The following is a 22,004-nucleotide window of genomic DNA, read 5'->3' as shown; positions in this document are numbered from 1 at the left end:
ACAAACGTTTAGTGGAAATAAAACCAACAATCAATTTCTGACAAGTTTTATGAAAAAGATTATGATTGTTTCGTGAAAACACGTAGAATTAGCTACCAACTCCACTAAAGATTATGTTGTCATAGTGTTGCTCATTATTTTAATTGTATTGTAGTTATTCAAGGAAACATCAACTTTAATTGTATTGTAGTTATTCAAGGAAACGTCAAGGTATAGCATTCGAGCAGTCGTGGGAAGATAGGATGGTGCTTTGGGGAAACGTAAGGTATAGCATTCGAGCAGTCGTGGGAAGATAGTTTTGTTTCCATTACAATCTACGTGCTGCTGGTCTACTTCCATTTGTACGCCTGGTTGAGCAACATAGGCATATGAGTGCGAGTTCTCTGATGTACCGTGCACTCCTCTCTGCTTGGGTGGACCGCTGGCGACTGGAGACACATACGTTCCACCTCCCTGTAGGTGAGATGACCATCACTCTGCAAGACGTCGCCATGCTCTTTGGTCTACCTCTCGACGGTACCCCGATCGGCCCAATTGTCGTGCCGACAGACTGGGACAAGCAACTCCTGCGCCGTTTTGATGGTGTATTGCGGCCGGTAGAGGGAGAGCTTGAGCAGTTCGGCTTCCACGACCGCCACGGGCCTCCAAAGGCTTGGTTGTCTCAGTTTCGTGCGGAGAGACTCAAGGATGATGAGGACGATTAGAGGGTGCTGCGACAGTTGGAGGCATACTTGCTTTGGTTGTTTGGCTGGGTACTCTTCACCAGTTCCCACCACGACACCGTCGACAAGCACTTCATCCACTACGCGATGCAAATAGCGTACGCACCACTTGAGGTGATTCCCCAGTACAGTTGGTAAATGACTATGTATTATATTTGTCTTTTCTAAACCTCCAAAGATCATGTGTTTACGATTTGTTGTTTGCGTATGGTAAAACTTGTGTGAGATTCTATACAATGTCAATATTACGTTAGTAGTTTGTTTGTTAAGACAATTTAATTATATAGCAATATTAACAATATAATTGTTCGATGTATTTTTTGAGATGTACTTTCTATGTCCCTAAATAATTATCACTTTCGCATCCCACCAAATAACTTTGTCTAATTTAATATTAAAATGTTAATATTTATGTTCTATAATTAATATCATTAGATAGATCATTGAATATATTTTCATAATATTGGAGATACAAATATTACACACATTTTTCTATAAATCTAGTCAAACTTACGGCACAAAAACAAAAACGATAGTTATTGATGGAGAGACTATAGCTTATGTTTTCACGGTCACAAAGACATATAGTACGACAACAACATGTTGGTGGGCTACTTTATTTATATAGAGGGACCTGCTCAACTACCATAGATTAGATCTAGAAAAAATGGTAGGGGTTATGGGCTCTATATATGAGAGGCCCAAAGCCCATTAGCATTCTTGTAAGCCCCTATATATATGTGTGTGGGGGAATTCATCAATGAAAGTCAAGCAAGTTTAGTCTCATTCTCCTCTCCTAGTTGCCGCTGCTTCCCATCTTCTCTTCTCCCTGCGTTGCCTACCTCTCTCCCCTATGTAGCCATCGTCGCACTCTCTGCACCACCAACAATCATTGGCCTTGCCCTAGCTAGCAACCCCACTAAATCACAAACGTTTAGTGGAAATAAAACCAACAATCAATTTCCGACAAGTTTTATGAAAAAGATTATGAATATTTCGTGAAAACACATAGAACTAAACTACCAACTCCACTAAAGATTATGTTGTCATAGTGTTGCTCATTATTTTTAATTGTATTGTAGTTATTCAAGGAAACATCAACTTTAATTGTATTGTAGTTATTCAAGAAAACGTCAAGGTGTAGCATTCGAGCAGTCGTGGGAAGATAGGATGGTGCTTTGGGGAAACGTCAAGGTATAGTATTCGAGCAGTCGTGGGAAGATAGGATAGTGCTTTGGGACAACGCTTGGGCACATGATGTTGCTGATGTGCACGACCTTGGTGGGCCATTCGACGAGGGCATGTACCGAGAGTACTTGCATTGGTTCCACGGAGCCACACACGTTCATTGCTTCCTTGTGCCGGTAGAGGTTGCGTCATATGAGGCTGAGATCACTAACACGTCCACGATGGAGCCACCAGCTGCTTTCCATGCATTGGTAAACAAATTTCTTAACTACGTTGTCTATCCTTACTTTGTAAAGGAAGGGTAATACATGAGACAATATATGCTTAACTTGCAGATAGATATCTGTAGTGACGTAGCCAACTAGCTGCTTTCTTATGCCCAGAGGTTCGAGCAGACCCCACCAATGGATGGTAGGCTTGAGTTGGTTGCCTCCCTTCAACAACTAGGGCAATTTTGCTTGGAGGGAGTTCGCCAGGCATCATGCTGCCAGACCTTTTTTGCAATTGGCCACTTTAAATTTACTATCTAGGGAGGTCAAAAGTCGGATAAGTGGGTAATGTTGTTGTGAACCAAAAGTTTGGGTAGAGCCGAACTAATCCTAGGTTTAAGAAAGAAACCTTGCTCTTTTAAATAAGTACATAAATAATAATTGCTACACAGACATGCATAAAACATATGTATAATATCAAAAACTATTGTTCTTCAACAATTTAATAGACACTACTACACATTTTAAATATAAACATAAAATGTAAGTGTCACAGTAAAAAGAAATACTTACAAAGAGGACAATTATGTAACCAAATAAAGTTGGTTTCTCAGAATTGTTTCCTTTAGCCAAAGACTGTTGGAATTTGCAAAGTCTAGAATTGTGACAACTGCATCACACCAGTCATAAGACTTATCTTTTTCACTGAACAAACGTCATCATAGTAATGACAGTTGGCTCTCGATGAACTGCTTGGGCACAGAAATATAGAGAGCACTACTAACATGAATACCCTAACAAATCTGCCCCTCACAAGTTTAGGAGTAATCATGGCAATAAGATCTTAAATCTTTGGAGCTAATGGTCCTGCATTTGTACCATTAGTAATAAAAAGATTTCAACTCCATAAATGCTTTTGATTGAATCTTAGCTTGATCATGAGGAATTCCAAGAATCAAATGGACTATATGACCATCTATCTTGAATGCACGAGTCCCTAGAATTTTGATACCCTGTGTTTTCTTATCATAGCACCTTGCCAGCCACACAATAAGTTGCTTATAAGGATGTTACTGCATTTTAACTTAAGTATGGAACCAAACCCACATTGTTGAACTAACTTTTCCTGAGGTTCAAAAAGAACACCTATCAGGGTCATCAACTTGGGCATTGAAAATTGGCTTTCAAAAGACTGAAACAAAAAAAATAAAGAATAATTACAATTTTATCAGACATTACCACAAAAAGAACTATCCTACCTACAAATCTTGTAGAATAAGTTTAATATCTACATTCTAAAAAATATTATAGTAAAAAATGGTAATTATTATTTTCTCATTATCACAAAAGGTAAAAAGAACATATTAGAAGAATGAGATAGGTCAGGTTCTATTTTTTAACCAGCTCGGCTCGGTTCGGCTCGGCTTGTTATCTTAACAAGCTAGAAAAGCTAGCTCGGCTTGGCTTATTAGGTATAAAAATATATAATATAATATTTGTATTTATCTAAAGCTTAAAAATAGTAATAATACAATCATAATGTATCCAATAGTCTTAAATCTAACAAAATATTCATATGAGCTAACATATCAACCATTTATAAAGTGTAAGATATAAAGTAATACAAAACTAAAACTGAGAAAGAATATTGCCAAACACATTTTTTACATTATTATTATTACTATTAGACTTTAACTAAAAATCATGGTTGGTTTGGACTTTTCTCCTTCAGAAGAACAATCTCCATCATGAGCCATCTGTAATCAATTATAATATGAATCAATTAACGGTATAATTCCTTCTTCTAATTACATGAGAAGTGATATTATTAAAGATTCTCCCTCCTCATGCATCTATACCCAAATAAATTACATAAAAATTACAGTCACTTTTTGTTGAACAAATATTCTACTCTCTACTCCATTGGATAGGTGTAATACTAATGAACGAAACACATAAAAGTGAAAATAAATTAGTGACCTATTCTAATTTTGTATGCAATTGCTTAATGTGAAATCACTACTAAGCTCTGTCCTCAATAACTGGAACTAAACTCCTAACCGAAAACCGAATGGAATCTATGTACAAAGCACAACAAATTTGTGCAACTCAGAACCACCCGTGGAGTTGGATGATGCTTCTAGAGGGCCACAGCCTCTACCCCGGCCACGAAGACCTGGAACAAAGACGGAGCGATGAACGCGACTCTGTGGAACTCAGCACAACCAACAACAGGGGACAAAGCAGAACCAAGAGGAACGCGATGGCAGACAACAAGGCTAGGTCATCCCATGACAACGACACAGTACCCAGGCTCAAAGCCATGGAGGATGAACCAGCGGGTGGCCTTACATGAACCGGGCAGGGAGAGGTTCCGTGTTTTCTACAAGCCACACAAAGCAATACCTCGATGATTCCCCCACGATAAGTGGCATCGACGACAGAGCGAGGACCAGAGCCGGGGAACACGCGGCGGCCACACAAAGTAGGGAAAAGCAGGAATAGAAAGGAAGAGCCACTGGTCAGCGCCTGCAAGCCACGAAACGCAATGACATAGAACATCTTGAATTGATCGAATCCCGTGAAAACGGTGGACAAACGAGACAAAATAGAACTTGGGTTAGCAATACCTCAATGAATCCCGAAGAACACCCGCCGACAGGGATCCCTCTAATCAATCCGGCGAGGTCGCCCTAAGGAGAAGCAGAAGGGGGGAAGGTGGAAGGGGGGGAAGGGGGAAGGGGTGCACTGTTCAAAATCACCGCCTTCTTTGTTTGGGCATTGCTTGGAAGGGGGCACGAGGCAGAATATTTTAGAACGAAATTTTCAGCCGCGTCTGAAGTTGTGGGCACAAACGCAAAAGGAAAGGACACGGGAGGGACAGCAAGCTGAAAAGGGAAAGAGAGAAGATGATCGGATTGTTCGCTCGCAAAAGAAACATTGAACGATCGTAGAAGTGGAATTTGGCCGTGCCACCACTAGCCACTAGCCCTGTCCTAGCCGACCTGCTCAAGCCTTAGGCCTTGTTTAGTTCACCTAAAAACCCAAAAACTTTTTAAGATTCCCCGTCATATCGAATCTTGCAGCATATGCATAGAGCATTAAATATAGATAAAAATAAAAACTAATTGTATAATTTGCCTGTAAATCACGAGATGAATCTTCTGAGCCTAGTTACTCTATGATTGGACAATGTTTGTCAAATAAAAACGAAAATGCTACAATATCAAAATCCAAAAAAAAGATCTAAACAAGGCCTCAATCCATCTATATTTGATATTTGTCTCGCAAATTACAGACAAAATGTGTAATTAGTTATTTTTTATCTATATTTGATACTCTATTGTATGTGCTGTAAGATTCGATATGATAGAGAATCTTGGAAATTTTTGGAACTAAACTAGACGTAAAGATGACTGAGTTCCAAAAACAACATGATATCGTGTGGGTATATATATAGATTGATGGACTAGTAATAAATGGCTGCGGAGATGGATTGAGTAATTTGTAAACCACACTAAATGTTACTGTATTTGTACTACTTAGGTTTGAAGGATTCATCTTGCAAAGTACTTATGCATGCGTGCAATACTCATGTGATATGCCGTACGGTATACTCGTAGTATGTGGTTACAGATACACAGTGCCTGCTGGTGCCGCCGTCTGCTGGACGTCGGCTGATAGCAGGATACCCTGCTACCAAATTACGCATCGGTTGTCGTGTCTGCCATATTGTGCTCGACTTCAATGATCCGTGGCATGCATGCCACCCGACTTTTACTATCTGACACTGGACCGTCTTTCCCACCTGTGCCTCTGTTGAGCGAAGCAGCATGCATGATCGTCAGGGCCGGAGACGATGCCGGAGGGATAACATCCCACAAGAGTAGTACGCATCAAAGTGCCATAGCAAAAATGTGCTGTCTAAAGTCATGTGTTCCCCTGCTGGAAAAGGCGTGTAAGCTATACTAGCTTAGCTGCATGCGTTCAGGTTTCTCCATGGAATGGAAGCATGCATGCATGGTGCCACAGTACGTATGTGTACTCCTACTCCTAGGACGGCAGGAGTAGCGCCGCCCGTCGGGGACGCACTAGTGACATGCATGCGAGCGCCGCCCGTCGCTCATCTGATGCGATTGTTCCATCGCCGCTCCAACCACCATCTGATCTGTCGCGCATGCGTCGGTCGAATCGATGGCTTTCTCTGACACTCTAGTGCATGCTGTGACCTGCTGAGAAATTGGTAACCGTGTAACGAGCGTCGTCACTTCGACCTGATCGATGGATTTGATCCACGAGAGTGCTCCCGGCCTCTGCGGTGCGTACACGCGTGCTGGCCATGGACGCATCCCCCTGGGGGCCGGGTCCTGCCACAACCAAACCAGCAGGCAAATAAAACACAAAAACACCAGAGCGGTCAAGTCCATCAACAAAGGCCTCGTCTGTTTATGTTGGCCAGCTGTCATCGTGCTGAGCTGTTTTAGCGTACCTAACGCGTTTCAAGCTACGACTCCTAGCTAGCAGCTCCGAGGTTTGCCAATCTGACGATTTTGCTGTGGATTCCAAGGCTTCAATTCTCCTTTTATTCTTGCACATGGCACATGGCGCGGCGTTGCTCTATCAGAAATACCTTAGGCCTGATCGAATATCACGGCTAACTTTTAGTCCTAAATCACAGGTTGACGAAGTAACGAGTGGACTAGTTTTTAGGTTACACCCAACTGGCCAACTCACTACTAGTACTAGCTAGTTCACTTGGTGGCAAAGAAGCTAAAGTTGACTGAGAAACTTTAGTCGCCTAATAACTAGTTTGAGCAAATGGTGGACTAATAACAACTATTAGTTCCAAACAGGCCCTTAGTTGTTTATAGGAGGCCTGCTCTACAGTACCATGGTCTCCAAATGGTGCAGTACAGTGTAAGCAATGCAAATCATGTCTTCTTGTTTGAAATTTTGAGAACCCCTCACTGCCTGTTTATATATATACATATATGCTAGCTAGCGCATCATCTTCAGTTCAGCTGGCCATATTGGAAAAAATGGCGCTTCAAACAAGAGTGCTTCAAATATACTCAAATGAACCCATATATAATTCAGCCCTATGAGGTGACTTGTCTTCGTCACATCCACGACATTGCCGGTTTTATTTCAGGGCATTTCTTCTTGTATTATTGGTTAGGTTTTGCAACCAGGAAAGCACCTATAACAACTAGCAGTGGTCCTTCATTTTCAACACATAATCCGGTCTATCCCATCTCTATGGCATTTTACGGGAGCTGTGTTACCATTTTCTTAGGCAGCCACTCAGGCTTTTCATTGGCACAGGAGTACGATCTAAACTCAAAAAGAAGCCTAGCCTGTACCATGCGTGCAGGTGACGAGCAAATAGAGAAGAATCTGTCGTGTGCATGCATTCTTGGCATTGTGCTTAACGAGCCCTATATCCTTGGGTTCTGCAGCTATAAACGATAGATCTTCACTTTCACGAGCTTTGTTTTCCCCACCTAACCACTGCGTGCTATCCTGAAAAATGTTCTGAACTGGCCGGTACCACTTGCCAGCTTTTGCTGTGCTTAGAGGAGCTCTTGTTAGGCCGGTGGTATCAACTACTGCCAGGGGAATCCACTGATCAATATGATTGAGCTTGAAGGAAGCAGCCAACCAGGCCAGTAAAAGCTAGCTGTTCTTACAAATTGAAGCAGGCTTGAAATTAGGAAGAGAAAAATCTGGAGTTGGCTATCACAAGAGCTATCATAATTCAGGAAAATTAAAGATTTCAGTTAAACGCATGCTGTACACATACATATGAGAAATTATGAATGCATGGGAATGAAGATCCAACTAGCTAAAGTAGCGATAGTTACCCAATAAAATCTGTCAAAACCACAGGTAGATTTCAGAACATACCTATATGGGTATTAGGTTATTAGAAAAATAATCAAACAGTAACAGAGAAAATAATCATAAATAAAAGCAACTTTATTTATTTGTATCCAGCCACTCTCTCTTTCATCAAAATATTAAAACACCGATATGTCCGTACAGAATAATTAAGCATTCTTACATGGACTTGTGTTAATAACTAATTTATTATCTAGCTAGAAAGTACCCGGTACCTCACAACATAATATGGGCAAACCAACCTAACCTAGTGGTCCAGAAGACTTGTGCTGAAGTTGATCGAAAAAAGGTCCTGTGAGGCCAAAATATATAAATTATCTTCTGCAATAAAGCAACCTAGCTACACATGATCATTTAAAAATAAAGCAACCCGTTCAAATGAGTCTCCAAAACTCTTAACCAAGCGAACCCAAAGAGCATCCGTGAGCTACTATTCGACTGCACCCTCAGGCCTCAGTCACTCAAGCGTATCGAAATGAGTACGTGCTTTTTTATATATAACAGAGAACATGCATATGCCCTAACTTCCGACGGAATTTAGTCCCAGCAAAAATCCTTCATCATCATGTGCTGCCCTAACTTCCGTGGGCATCTAATCTAGTATCATTACACAGTTTGATACGCAGCCCCCCGGCTAACTATACTACGTTTCACCGTCTGCACATGCGCAGTTTTTTTGTTTTTGCCGACACACATGTGCAAGTAGCGCTCGCGCCCCCACCAGTTGCAGTAATATAAGCTGGGCACCGCCAACGCGATTTTGATAAGTGTCCAGCACGGCCTGACCGGAGAGATCCGAGGAGCTCGATCGCGCGGCGCCATGCCCATTGGATGGGCGTCCGCGTTTGTCACTATGCACGGTGGCTTTTGCCGTTGCTCAGGGAGCCACCAGGCAACTTGCCAAGGGAGGAGCAGCGCGCCGCGCGCAGTCAGGGGCCAACCCAGCTGCACCCCTGGCCCTCTTTCAGGTTTAGTAATTTTTTTTACGAAAGCTCCAGCTTGCTGGTGAGGGTCAATGTGTAGCCCTAATCATGCCACTTAAACTATGGCTTAAACTAATCCTACCCGGTAATCTGCTGTTCAAATGAATAACTGTTGTTTTATTAGCCCCATAATGGTGATGTCACCAAGGAAATGGATGATTACATCAGTAGGTAGCTAGAACCACCTTGGTAACAGAACCGGGTTTTTTTTTTGAGATATATAACAACGTACGTGATTTTACATTCGGCCATCCTTAAATTACTAATGAACCTAATATTCGTCTGCCTATTGTCTGAGCTGATTTCGTTAAACAATAATGTGCTCTTCCCTCCGGTTAAAAATCTCATCCATTTTACTTCGCACGGTCTTTCATGCATATCGTTTACCAACTTAATTTTTTTAGGATACTGAATTCTTAAAATCCTTTAAATTTTTTAGGATTAAAATATTCTGTACACTTTTCTAATCGTGAAAACTCGTATGTTAAATAATTCAAAAGCTATTCTTATTTATAGTTTTCATGTTTCGCTAAATCTTATTCTAAAGGACATATTTTTATGATCGGAGTTATTAGTAGCTAATCTATTTCCTTTGTTTCACCGGAATTTGTTTCTCTCGGAAAAGGCTTGAGAAGATCATATATAGGAGATCAGATGCGATGCAACTGGAAATATATGTACGACCTCAGGTGATATGTGGGAGAAGCCTTTGGAAGCAGAAATGCTTCAGAGACAGGGTCCAAGAATCACATGAAGTACCAACTGGGACGTACGGGACAAACATGACATGTCAACAACAACGACATGGCAAAGCTTCATTGTTTCTTTTGCTACAGTGGTACGTACCATGCAGTAGTACTGCCATTCAATTTGCTCACCTTTTGTTCATATGGTGCACGGCATATAATAATCCAGTTGTTCAGCATCATCACTCGATTTTCTTGAATATAGACAGTAACATGCGTGTACCTGACTTCAGGTTTAAATTTGGTTGTCATTTATTTTATGGGTGTTTTTTTTCATATAAATGTTCATGGTAGCATGTACTATTCAGGGAACAGACATCCCTGCCAGCGCTCTGTTGCTGACAGGGGGTAATAGTTGTCATTGGCAGTGGGAGCGGAATCAGGTAATAAATTTTGGAAATGATAAAAAAAAGGCCTTGTTTAGTTTGCAAAATTTTTTGGTTCGGAACACTGTAGCATTTCGTTTGTTTGTGGCAAATATTGTCCAATTATAAACTAATTAGGCTTAAAAGATTCATCCCGCGATTTACAGACAAACTGTGTAATTAGTTTTTATTTTTAACTATATTTAATGCTTCATGCATGTGCTACAAGATTCGATGTGACGGGAAATCTTGAAAAATTACGTTTTTGGGTGAACTAAACAAGGCCAAGTATGGCTGAGGATGTACTACAACTACAACCATCTATCCAGATGGTGGTTATGCATTTGTCCAAGACATCCTATATTTAGGTCTTGTTTAGTTCACCCTGAAAACCAAAAAGTTTTCAAGATTCCCCGTCACATCGAATCTTGTGGCACATGCATGAAACATTAAATATAGACAAAAACAAAAACTAATTACACAGTTTAGCTGTAAATCACGAGACAAATCTTTTAATCCTAGTTAGTTTATGATTGGATAATATTTGTAACAAACAAACGAAAGTGCTACAGTACCGAAAAGTTTTCATTTTTCGGAACTAAACAAGGACACAAATAGTAGTGTGCATCCTGGCATTGGTCATTTATATTCTGACAACAGCATTTACATTGTTTGCGGCAATGGCAGTGAAGTGAGAAGTTTCCAAGAAATACATCAAGGCATTGATATATATATGGAGTATGACGATGCAAGTTTTTTTTTTCTTCCAAAACGAGGTCATCCCTCAGCGCATGGTGTGTAGTAAATTTAGAACAAGGTACGATAAATTATTAGGTACTTCTTCTGTCCAGATTATATCATTTTACTCTTGTTTTAAGTTAAACTTCGATCTTTGATCAAGTTTATAAAACAATAAACTAAAACATCTATATCATTGAATTAGTTTTACTACTTAATTCTTAATTCCTTGTTAAAGTCTTGATAACCATATATATATATATATATAAACTTGGGTAAGCTGAATTTGTACTTTTTGTCAGATCCTCTAACCTGAATCGTGCTCTGACTACAAGAAGTATTTGTGCTTGTCAGACTCCGCTGAATCGATGCGGCCGTTTTTCTTCAGAGTTTCAGACTAGGCATGCATGCCAACGGATCACATCAATCAGCCAAAGTAGAGGAGGACATTTCATGGTTTGATGTGATCCAAGTTGGAAGTCCGGTCTGGAATCTACAGAAACATTTGGGGAGCAATCTATGAATCTCTGCCACTGCTGCATTGACCTCACCAGCTACGAAATTTCTCTAATTTTACACGAAGCAGAAGTACTCCTATTCTGATTGTCTCAGACCTTTTGCATTCCAAACCCTCTGATTCGCGCTCTACTTTACATGTCCTACTGGGGAACCTTTATATATACTTTCTCCATACCCAGGTCTTATTTAGTTTTCAAAAAAATTGCAAAAAAATTTTAAATTTCTCGTCACATCGAATCTTACGGCACATGCATAGAGCATTAAATATAGATAAAAAAATAACTAATTGTACAGTTTGCCTGTAATTTATGAGACGAATCTTTTGAGTCTAATTAGTCCATGATTGGACAATTCTTGTCAAATATACACAAAAGTGTTACAATGTTTATTTTTCAAAAAAATTGAAACTAAACAAGACCCTATAAAGAAAATTATTTAGGACATCAATACATTTTTCAAAGTCTAATTTTAACTCTTTATTTTTATAAAAATATTTATAAAAAATTGGTATATGTATATTTTTATGAAAGTATTTTTCAAGACAAATCTATTTATATGGTTTTCACATTTTCAAACTCAACAACTTTTAAAAATTACTTGTGATTTATATTCCTAATGTTTAACCCAAATCTTGTTCAAAATAACTTTTTATGTATGAAGGGAATACTATATAACAATTACGTACCATTGTTTTGGTCTTAGAAAATTGGCCAATGGCCTTTCATTGACGCGGGGCCAACGGCTGCTTAGCCGAAGTGTCTTAATCATGCTTCTACTCCGAGGCAGGAGCAGGATTTGCGCTCCAATCCTAAACGTCGGTACGGCATGTGGATGAAATTAGAAGTGTTGAGAAGGAATCAGTCTGATCATGGTTGCTGGCCGCCGGGTAGGCTGAGACCTGAGAACAGACAGCTCTGACGATGACCAGCACCATCCGAACTCCAACAACATTTAGGCCCTTCGTCATTAGTGCATCTGAGTATGTAGGAGTAGATGCTGCCGTCTTGGTATGAGGCATTTGACTAGTCAAAAAACAGACTAATAGTTAATATGTGATCCTACAAATAAATAATATATGCCGTGCATGCACGAAAACTTTATACACACATAGTACTAGTACTACATAGACAATTATCCGATGCGATTAAATTGGGCATCAAGTAGTGGTAGCCAATAATAATCAATAGATGGAAGTGTACCAGCTAGAACTAGGAAGGATGAAAAGGACACGACACCTGTTGCTTTTATAGTAGTTGCATGACCTAAACACACCAAAATATAGGAATCAGCCACTTGTCTGTAAAATCAAAGGCCATGTAATCTGTATATATCATGTATCATATTTAAGCATGACTTGATCTGCTGTTTGGGAACGAGATATGCCGGCCGGGGAGTAGTACGTTGTACCATATATAGATTTGCATGCCTCCAAAACTGTTGGGATGATAGATGACAATGCAAATAAAGGCAGAATGATTTTGATGGATTCCTTGATACTTACCTCTCCTAGCTGCTTTGTCTTGTGTACTGTCACCCGGCTGGATCACGCGCGAGAGACGACACTAGCCCTTTTTCTTTTTCGCGAATCACATCAGGCTTCTTCACCTGCAACGACCGGCCGTCAGAGTATCGGGAGAAATGAAGATGAGCTAGCTCTAGCTGGGACCATGACAAAACAAAAATTATGGTGACTATATCTATATATCATCGTTACCAATACGTACCAGTATTGTTAAGTGAGAAATTAAATCTACCAAGACAACGGATTAGTATTAGTAGTCGTCGCTAAGTGTGCGTTGAACAGTCTGCTCTGGATCGATGGTGGTACAGGGATGTATATGTAGCTTGATTAGTAGTAGTATATATAAAATGATACAAGCACACTGTTATATGGTTCAGTCACAAGCAAGATATATGTATATGTATTATAATAAGCACAGCTCACCTGATCATGGCGGACGACGATGTGTGATGGAATTTACTATTCATGCCTTGCTCCACGACGCCGATGTTTGCTTATAACTGGAAGTAATGAGGCTTGCTGGGCTGCGGTTTCACCACAAATAGATATACTATCTCTCAGAAAACTTGACACTGAAAGGGAAATTGACAGCCGTCATGGGATGATCTGTGTAGCATTGCTTTGCGTGATAGCGGCCGGCGAAATCAAGGAGAAAAATGGAGTGATGGTAGCTGCACGTGCTAAACTGCTAATAGATGTCCTATTGAGCTTGATTGATAAAACTGGTGCCTCTCCTACTAGAGAACAACTCAGCACTAATAATTTACCAGCGGGAAAATTAATTTGGCACATGATAGAAGAGTGTGATTACTGTTTTTGTGTGTGTGTTTGTTCAGCTTTTACCCCTGGAAAAAGTGTCACCAGTAATATACTTTGAGCAGTGTTTCCAAAGAAAACAAAACTGCGCATGCTCTCAGTGGTCCTTCTGTTTTGATTACTGTGCTATACCAGGAGGAGTAGTAATAGCAAACCATCTAATACCTCCCTATATTAATTCTCAGGGGGGGGGGGGGGGGGGCTGAAGAGTAGTAATTCAGAGCTAGCTACATCAGCATGCATGTGTGCAGGTATTAGGCAGCTCCAAGCTGATCGATACTTAAACCGAACCTCCATGCCAAATCTACAGGTGTGTATACAGTATATGCCTATTGGCCGGCCATGCACCACAAACTAGCTTTCCCCAAGCGCTAGATGTGCACTTGCCCTATTTGTCTTTGGATGGGCCTCGCAGCATCTTGTGCATTCTGGTCATGCATCTATCCTCCCAGCACTCGCGTACGTAATTGTCATCCACAGGGTGCTGATTAGTCGGGAAAATACAACTCAAGCGCTTCCTTTTTCCATTCCTGCGCCTGTTCGTCCTTCTTCGCGTTCGCTTTCTCTCCCCATGCATGGAATTGAAGCTGGCGGGGGTACACGCACTGCCGCCCATTCTTCTCCGATCCTGCAAAGTCAAATAAAGGACGCCGGCCGGCCCTTTTCCTCCCTCGTGCATTATTCGGTTCGCCGGCGGACCAACTCCGACGACTTGCATGTTGCATGGCCGCCAAGCCGCTTGCATGGATGTCCTTTTTGATTATGTGCATAAATAAAAATGCCTCGAAAGCGCGGCGCCAAGCAAATCTAAGCCTTGTTGGAGGAAACCAGTAAGCACTGTACTGTGTGTGTTGTGTGGGTGTGTCTGCTCACTCATGCAAGCTGAATTATTGGCCCCCCTTGTGTGTCATTCAAAAAGGCAAATCTTTCTCCGAGTACTTCGTGCAGGAAACCACCACTAGCACCAGCAGTTACAAACTGCGCCCGTTGAGATGATCCAGACCAATTGCTGTTGGGCTAGTCTCAATACATGTTTAATGATAGTGTCATACACATTAAATAGAGTGCCACATAAACAAAATTGCTGATTTGGCAGAGTCATTAAATGAAAGAGTTTCATCCGATGAGAGAGAAGTTTCATCTCCATGAAACTTTGGTGGTCGGTTACTTAGTTTATAGTCTTGGTAACTGTATCATGAAACTATGCATTGAGACTGACCTTAGTTTAGTGGAAAGCACGAGCACTTAAATGTACGTTGAGACTTGAGAGGAGGATGATGATGATCCACCAATGGCCACTAGAGAGTGACATGGGGAACAGGTAATGCGACGCGCAGGCACTGTCCAGCCAATTGACGGAAGCGATCGAAGCGAGTACTCCTACTGGGCCGGCCGGCCGGGGACTCGCCGTCGCCTGGCCGCTTTCCCCTGCACGGCTGCACTACTGCACACAGAACGACGACACAGCACTGCTAGCTGCTCCAACAACATGTCAACAACAATCGGTACCGGGGGATATGGATGGATTAAAAAAAAATTGGGGCGCCACGTACATCATGAGAGGACGCTTGACGTAGTATGGTACTCTGGCAGTGTGTGCACGCCACATTTCCAAGAGCTTCCTGCAGTGCGCGCGCGTGTTTACAGATAAAAATAAGTGCAGATCGACGATACTTTTTACTTTCACTCCTGTCACTCGAGTCAGGGCATCTTCCGTCCGCTCGATCGATGGATGGATACTTTTGGTTGAAGGTCTCTAGAACCCTACTGGCCTTTTTGTCTCGGGGAAGCCTCACGCCAGGACATCTCACCCATCTTGTAAACTGGGTCCATGCACCATACACGTATCAATCATTACCTCCACTCAATAAACATTATAATATTCCGTAGACGAATTTTACACTCTAAATCTCTTTTCTGGAGAAAAGCACTTGTATAGCATTGTGGAATGGTATGAGCATATTGCATATTAGGTGTCTTTTCGCCACTATCTGCCATGTCTGTTAGTCTGTTACCCCCCAAACGACCTTTTCATCAATAATGCTGGTTGGTTTTCATGGTGTATGTAGTATGTGTTTGCTTTCCATGCCTCCTCTATCATGGCGTTGTTGATGGATATATATGGAGATCATCCATGAGCATTTCATTCTTTTTTCCTCTTAAAACTTGCAACATATATTTCATTATAAAGGAAAATCTTTGATATATAGTATTGATTGAAATATTTGATATATAGTATTGATAGAACGTGTCTAATCACACATTTCATAAACTAGGAAAAGTCTTGATGACCACTTCTACTAGCTAAGAAAGTTGAAGCAGGGTGAAAACAAACATGGTTTTTGTTAAATTATCTTACTTACAAAGCAAGGTGAGAAAAAAACCACTAAACAAGCCAAATATGTTTTAAAAATACTAGTAAATGGTAATCAAGGTTTTATATAGCATTTGCATCAACATAAGGCCATGCAATGAAAATATAAGTTGCACTTGTTATATATATAGTGCCATGCATCACACAACTACAACTATTAGTAAACGGATTGTAGCTAGATATTCAGAATGGAACACTTTTTTATGCGACCTGTCGGATGGACTCGCAGCACGCAACCCTGTGGCCTCCATTGCTAGGTGGGCTTTGAAGGGGAGGACGGTCTCGGTCGGTGGTTGAACTGGCAGCGGTGGCGGGAGCGCTGCCAAGCGGGCAGCAGGAGATATCTGTTTGGCAACAGCCCACAGTGAGGGGAGGGGCTCAAGCGGAGAGTAGTAGCACGATCGGGGCGGCCGTGGAGGCTGGTGGAGGCAGTGGCGGAGCTCTTCAATTTTGACGCCTAGGGCCGCTATCAAAGTGTATATACCGCTCGCATCGGATAAAAAAACGGATAGATAACAAAACTACCTTATAAATACATAAGTTTAGATTATATCTTAATTCCATACTTAAATTCATAACATAGTTGGTAGAAACATGAAAGTGGTTACAGAATTACCTAACTAATGATAGTTTGGATCAGCCTTGCCTGATATTTTCATCAAGAGCATCATATGAACGTGAACATACATACAAATTAGCAATGTAATCCATAAAATACAATTGACCATTGTACTGCTGCTAGTTCTACGAAAATTTGTGTTCCTTCTACTACTTCTCATTGGGCTTGCATAAGGTTGGATTTGTGACACTAGTTGTATAATTGGCATAGGAGCAGTAGAAAAAAGATTTAAATGTCAGGTCCTCTTCATTGTGCAACTCTATAGACTACAAAAATTGAGATAATCAATTATCATTCATAGAATTTCTAGACTGCAAATTAGATTTGACAGTTGGGAAATTGAGATTGAGAATTATCGAACTCAGAAGTCAGAAATAATATATCACAGCACAAGCGGCTGCAAGCTGCAGGTCGACGTCCATGGCTAGTGCTCCATCACGCCAGGCCAACTGGCCAAGGCTGGTCGGCAGGCAGCCGTAGCCGTGCTCGCGAGGTTTGGCGCTCGGACAGTGGCGACGTGGCGAGCGAGAGTGATGGTGGAGTGGATGTGCCTTGGGCTAGGGGTTGGGGCCTTGGCCGTGCTCGGCAAGATGGTGATAGCGAGTCGGCGAAGAACCGACGCTAGGTCGCGAGTAGAGAGGAAGTCCGCCGCGGCACCGGACAAAGTCTCTCTAGTTGCTGACTCTGCCTCTCCTCTCTTTTTCTGGGCTAGAGGTAGGATGGACTTTGGCCCAATGACTAGATCTAGGCCCAAAAACACGTATACTATAAGTGAAATTTGGGCCACGCCTGGGGCCATGGCCCTAGTTGCCCCAGGCCCAAATCCGCCCCTGGGTGGAGGTAGCGGGTTGGTGCGATTCAATGGAGAAGATGAAACAATGCGGGAGTGGTAGGATCCTCCGGTCAAGGTTAGGGTAGGGCGTGCGGTGGCGGCAGAGTCAACGATGAGGAAGGCGCTGGCCGCAGCAGTGGAGGCTAGGGGAGAGAGCGGGCAGACACGGTTGAACTAAGAAGATAAATAGTGTGGATGCGGCCCGCGTGTTATCTTCCTCCTATTTGGAACCTTGATGGCATTATATGTGAAAGTGGTACTTCATTAGGTAACTATACATCCCTGCATGCATGCTTGACCAATTAACTAGAGCACAAGCTTTTTACTTTCACTTTTATTAGAAACAGTATTTTGAGGTCATTTTTGAGTAGTTGAAAAAATACCGGTGGAAATATATATCACCAAAAAGAAGATATTACTAATGCTCAGGGTATCGTGGCTAGCTGCCACTAGCTAGCATAGCATGAACCCGGCCTACAAGTACGGGAGTTGGGGCAGAATTTGCTGCACAGCATGTCCTGCACGCAGCACATGTGATTATCGTCGTCTGCACTGCAACACCCATGACAGCGATGTGTGGTGGAAAGAAATGGAGTTGCTTGGCTGATCTCTTGGTTCTAAGCATCGCTACGACGAGGTGAGCTGAGTCGATCTACAGAGAGGCAGCATATCATGTGTCTCTCGCGGTTGGCATGCGTGTCATACTTGATCCCCATATCATGACAAGGACGAGCTCACATGAGCCCAACCAGTTGATTCATAGGGCGGGCCCCACCCTACTCCCGCCATCCTCCTCTCTCCCTCTCTGCAAAGCTACACCGCGGCCGCAGTACCACAGCCCTACTTTCCCCCTGCCTAATTACCTGCTCATCTCAACTACCAGCAGAGCAATTCACATTTTGCTCAGTTTATTTGTTTTTTTTTTACCGTGGTCAGTGTGGACGCGAATTTTCTCCCCCGAAATTCAAAAGGACATCATTAGAGCACTGGATCTTGGCAATGGACAATGTGTATGTATGGCGGTATTAGTATATGCTGCACACCATTTCTTGCCTAGCAATTCACAGGCTTTATTGTTTCGAAGAAAAGGAACCAACGATTTGTGCATCACTGCACTTTGATTACATGAACTGTTTCTTTCAACGGCTTCCCGTGCATGCAGATGCACAGAAAACGTAATAGTTTCTTTTGTGATCGACATTGTAACAAATACATTTTTTTTGAGACCTTTCTTGTCCTTAAAAAGTTTATCTACTGCAAGTTTTGTCAGTTGTATGAAATTTCATCACTCAGATCAAATCGGTTGAGTATTTATAGCTTGCTCACACTCGGAAAACAGTGCACAGCAGTCTGTATACAAGTACTACTGAATACTGAAAGGCAAGTAGGGCCTTGTTTAGTTCCGAAAAGTGAAAACTTTTCGGTACCGTAGCACTTTCATTTGTTTGTGACACATATTATCCAATTATGGACTAACTAGAATCAAAAGATTCGTCTCGTGATTTACAGCTAAACTGTGTAATTAGTTTTTATTTTTCATCTATATTTAATGTTTCATATATGTGCCACAAGATTCGATATGACGGGGAATCTTGAAAACTTTTTGGTTTTCAGGGTGAACTAAACAAGGCCTAGTATAGGACCATTGCATGCTAATACGGTGTACGCCAAGTCTGCAACCAAACAGTACAATACTCTTCTGAGAATAGAAATGCATAATGCAATGCACCATTCCTACTAGTCTACTACTATTCGAATAATACGGGCGGTAGGTTGTGCCCGGTCACCTTCGAGGAATCTTCTAGGGCAGTCAGTGCCTCCCCGGCCAGGTCTCCCCTCGCCTACCACTACCAGGCAGGCAGGCAGGCAGGCTTCCCCGCCCCGGCCTTTGGGCTGGGCTGGAATGGAACTCCTTGTGAGAGCGCGCAGCAGCAAGCAAGCAAGCGCGGCAGCGGCTAGCAGCAGCTTTCCCACAGCTCGCTTTACCCCTCGCAACGAGCACCACTAATCGCTAGAGAGAGAAGAAACAACTGCACTTATTAATTATTACCACGCACTTTCTCTCTCCGTCTCTCACATCCATCCCTGTCCTCCTCCCTCTCCCAGCCCCCTCTTCCTCCGACGCGCGCGCGGAGGAGATCGATCCAAGCGCGCGGGCGGTCAATGCGAACGCCAAAGGCAGATGAATCGCTTCGCCTCCCTTCCCGATCGGCCGTGCCGTCCAACTAGCTAGCCAGCTAGCCGGGTCAAATTCACTCACGCAGCGAGAGGAGAGGAGAGAGAAAGAGAGAGAGGAGCGGGCAGGGCAGACAGATAGGAGTGGTAGATATAGATAGGCTGCGGGCTCATCGCGGATAGATCCCCCCGCCTCCTCTTCACTCTCCCCCAGCAAGCAACCAAGCAGCCAGCCAGTCTCCGCCGCGCAGGCAGGGGGACCGCGTCCGCGTCGCATCAAAGCCGCTGCCCGCAACAGGGACAGGCAGGCGCGCGCTCGCAAGGAGGCGAAGAGCGAGGAGGAGGACGGAGGAGGAGGCCAGGGCGTAGTAGCTACAGCTATGGAGTTCGCGAGCTCTTCCAGTAGGTTTTCCAAAGAGGAGGACGAGGAGGAGGAAGGGGAGGAAGAGGACGAGGAGGCGTCCCCGCGCGAGATCCCCTTCATGACAGCGGCGGCTGCGACGGCCGACACCGGACCCGCCGCCGCCTCCTCGTCCTCGCCTTCCGCGGCGGGGGCCTCGGCGTCCGCGTCGGGTTCGGCTGCTGCCCTCCGCTCCGGCGACGGCGCCGGGGCGTCCGGTAGCGGCGGCGGCGGCGGCGGGAGCGACGACGTGGAGGTGATCGAGAAGGAGCACATGTTCGACAAGGTGGTGACGCCCAGCGACGTGGGGAAGCTCAACCGGCTGGTGATCCCGAAGCAGCACGCGGAGAAGTACTTCCCGCTGGACGCGGCGGCCAACGAGAAGGGCCTCCTGCTCAGCTTCGAGGACCGCGCCGGCAAGCTCTGGCGCTTCCGCTACTCCTACTGGAACAGCAGCCAGAGCTACGTCATGACCAAGGGCTGGAGCCGCTTCGTCAAGGAGAAGCGCCTCGACGCCGGGGACACCGTCTCCTTCTGCCGCGGCGCCGGGGAGGCCGCGAGGGACCGCCTCTTCATCGACTGGAAGCGACGCGCCGACTCCCGCGACCCGCACCGGATGCCACGACTCCCGCTCCCGATGGCGCCCGTCGCGTCGCCCTACGGCCTTGGGCCCTGGGGCGGCGGCGCGGGCGGTTTCTTCATGCCGCCCGCGCCGCCCGCCACACTCTACGAGCACCACCGCTTCCGCCAGGCCCTTGACTTCCGCAACATCAACGCCGCCGCCGCGCCGGCCAGGCAGCTCCTCTTCTTCGGCTCACAAGGCATGCCCCCGCGCGCGTCCATGCCGCTACAGCAGCAGCAGCCGCAGCCGCAGCCGTCGCTTCCGCCCCCGCCCCCGCCTCTGCACAGCATTATGATGGTGCAACCCGGCAGCCCCGCGGTCACGCACGGCTTGCCCATGGTTCTCGACTCGGTGCCGCTCGTCAACAGCCCAACGGCAGCCGCGAAGCGAGTCCGCCTGTTTGGGGTCAACCTCGACAACCCGCAACAAGGCAGCAGTGCCGAGTCAAGCCAAGACGCCAACGCATTGTCGCTGAGGATGCCGGGATGGCAACGGCCGGGGCCATTGAGGTTCTTCGAATCGCCTCAACGCGGCGCCGCCGAGTCATCTGCAGCCTCGTCGCCGTCGTCATCATCGTCCTCCAAGAGAGAAGCGCATTCGTCATTGGATCTCGATCTGTGAGCGCGAGATCATCGATCAGCTTGGCGCCGACCTCGATCGATCGGGAGAGTAAAAAAAAGGAAAGTTGAGCAATTCTTCCTTCCGTCTGCTACCTTCTTCTTCACCTTTTGAGATTCCATTATAACTTTTGATGATAGGATCTAGAGTAACCTTCTTAACACTTGTTCTCCAATTTTTGTTTCGGCCATTCAAATTCTTATGTTGGCTTGACAATATATAGAGAGAAGTTAGGTGAATTAATCAATTATTATTGCTTCCATATGGCACAGTTTTTGCTTCGCTACTATTGCTTTATCCTTTTTTGCTCGTGCGATTGGACTCCTTGAGTTATCATTTCACTCTTTCCTTGGACAATTCCGATTGTCGTATGTCCCTACATATGATAACACGCCTTCAAATTCGCACTCTCCACAGCATCACTGCCAAGATCTGAATCCCTAGCACCATGAATGCGGTGCAATATATATTGTGCCTTTCTTGCATCATATGTGTATGATCTGTTCTCTCCTGGATTGGAGTTGCAACCGCGCAGTGTTTCTCAGAAAGCATGGCAACAAGGCAACAACATTGACAGTTCATTAGCAGCACACGACTTACAGCAGGCAAAGCCTTATAGAGCTAGCTAGAAGCATTTGCAGGTCAGTTGTTTAAA

At 43.9% G+C, this 22,004-nt stretch overlaps 1 protein-coding gene across 1 annotated transcript; it reads left to right on the top strand.

The window, feature by feature from the left end:
- On the top strand, positions 19,436–21,658 carry LOC8060436 (B3 domain-containing protein Os02g0683500). Its single transcript, XM_002448339.2, has one exon. The coding sequence runs from the start codon at positions 20,090–20,092 to the stop codon at positions 21,350–21,352; it is 1,263 nt and encodes a 420-aa protein (XP_002448384.1). The 5' UTR covers positions 19,436–20,089; the 3' UTR covers positions 21,353–21,658.

Source organism: Sorghum bicolor, chromosome 6 (assembly GCF_000003195.3).
Source record: "Sorghum bicolor cultivar BTx623 chromosome 6, Sorghum_bicolor_NCBIv3, whole genome shotgun sequence".
NCBI classification, from domain to species: Eukaryota; Viridiplantae; Streptophyta; class Magnoliopsida; order Poales; family Poaceae; genus Sorghum; species Sorghum bicolor.
The sequence above is the reverse complement of the archived record's forward strand: the minus strand, read 5'-3'. Positions and strand labels throughout refer to the sequence as shown.

Excerpts from the sequence above, each read along its gene's own strand:
- LOC8060436 (XM_002448339.2), top strand. The coding sequence starts at position 20,090 with ATGGAGTTCGCGAGCTCTTCCAGTAGGTTTTCCAAAGAGGAGGACGAG.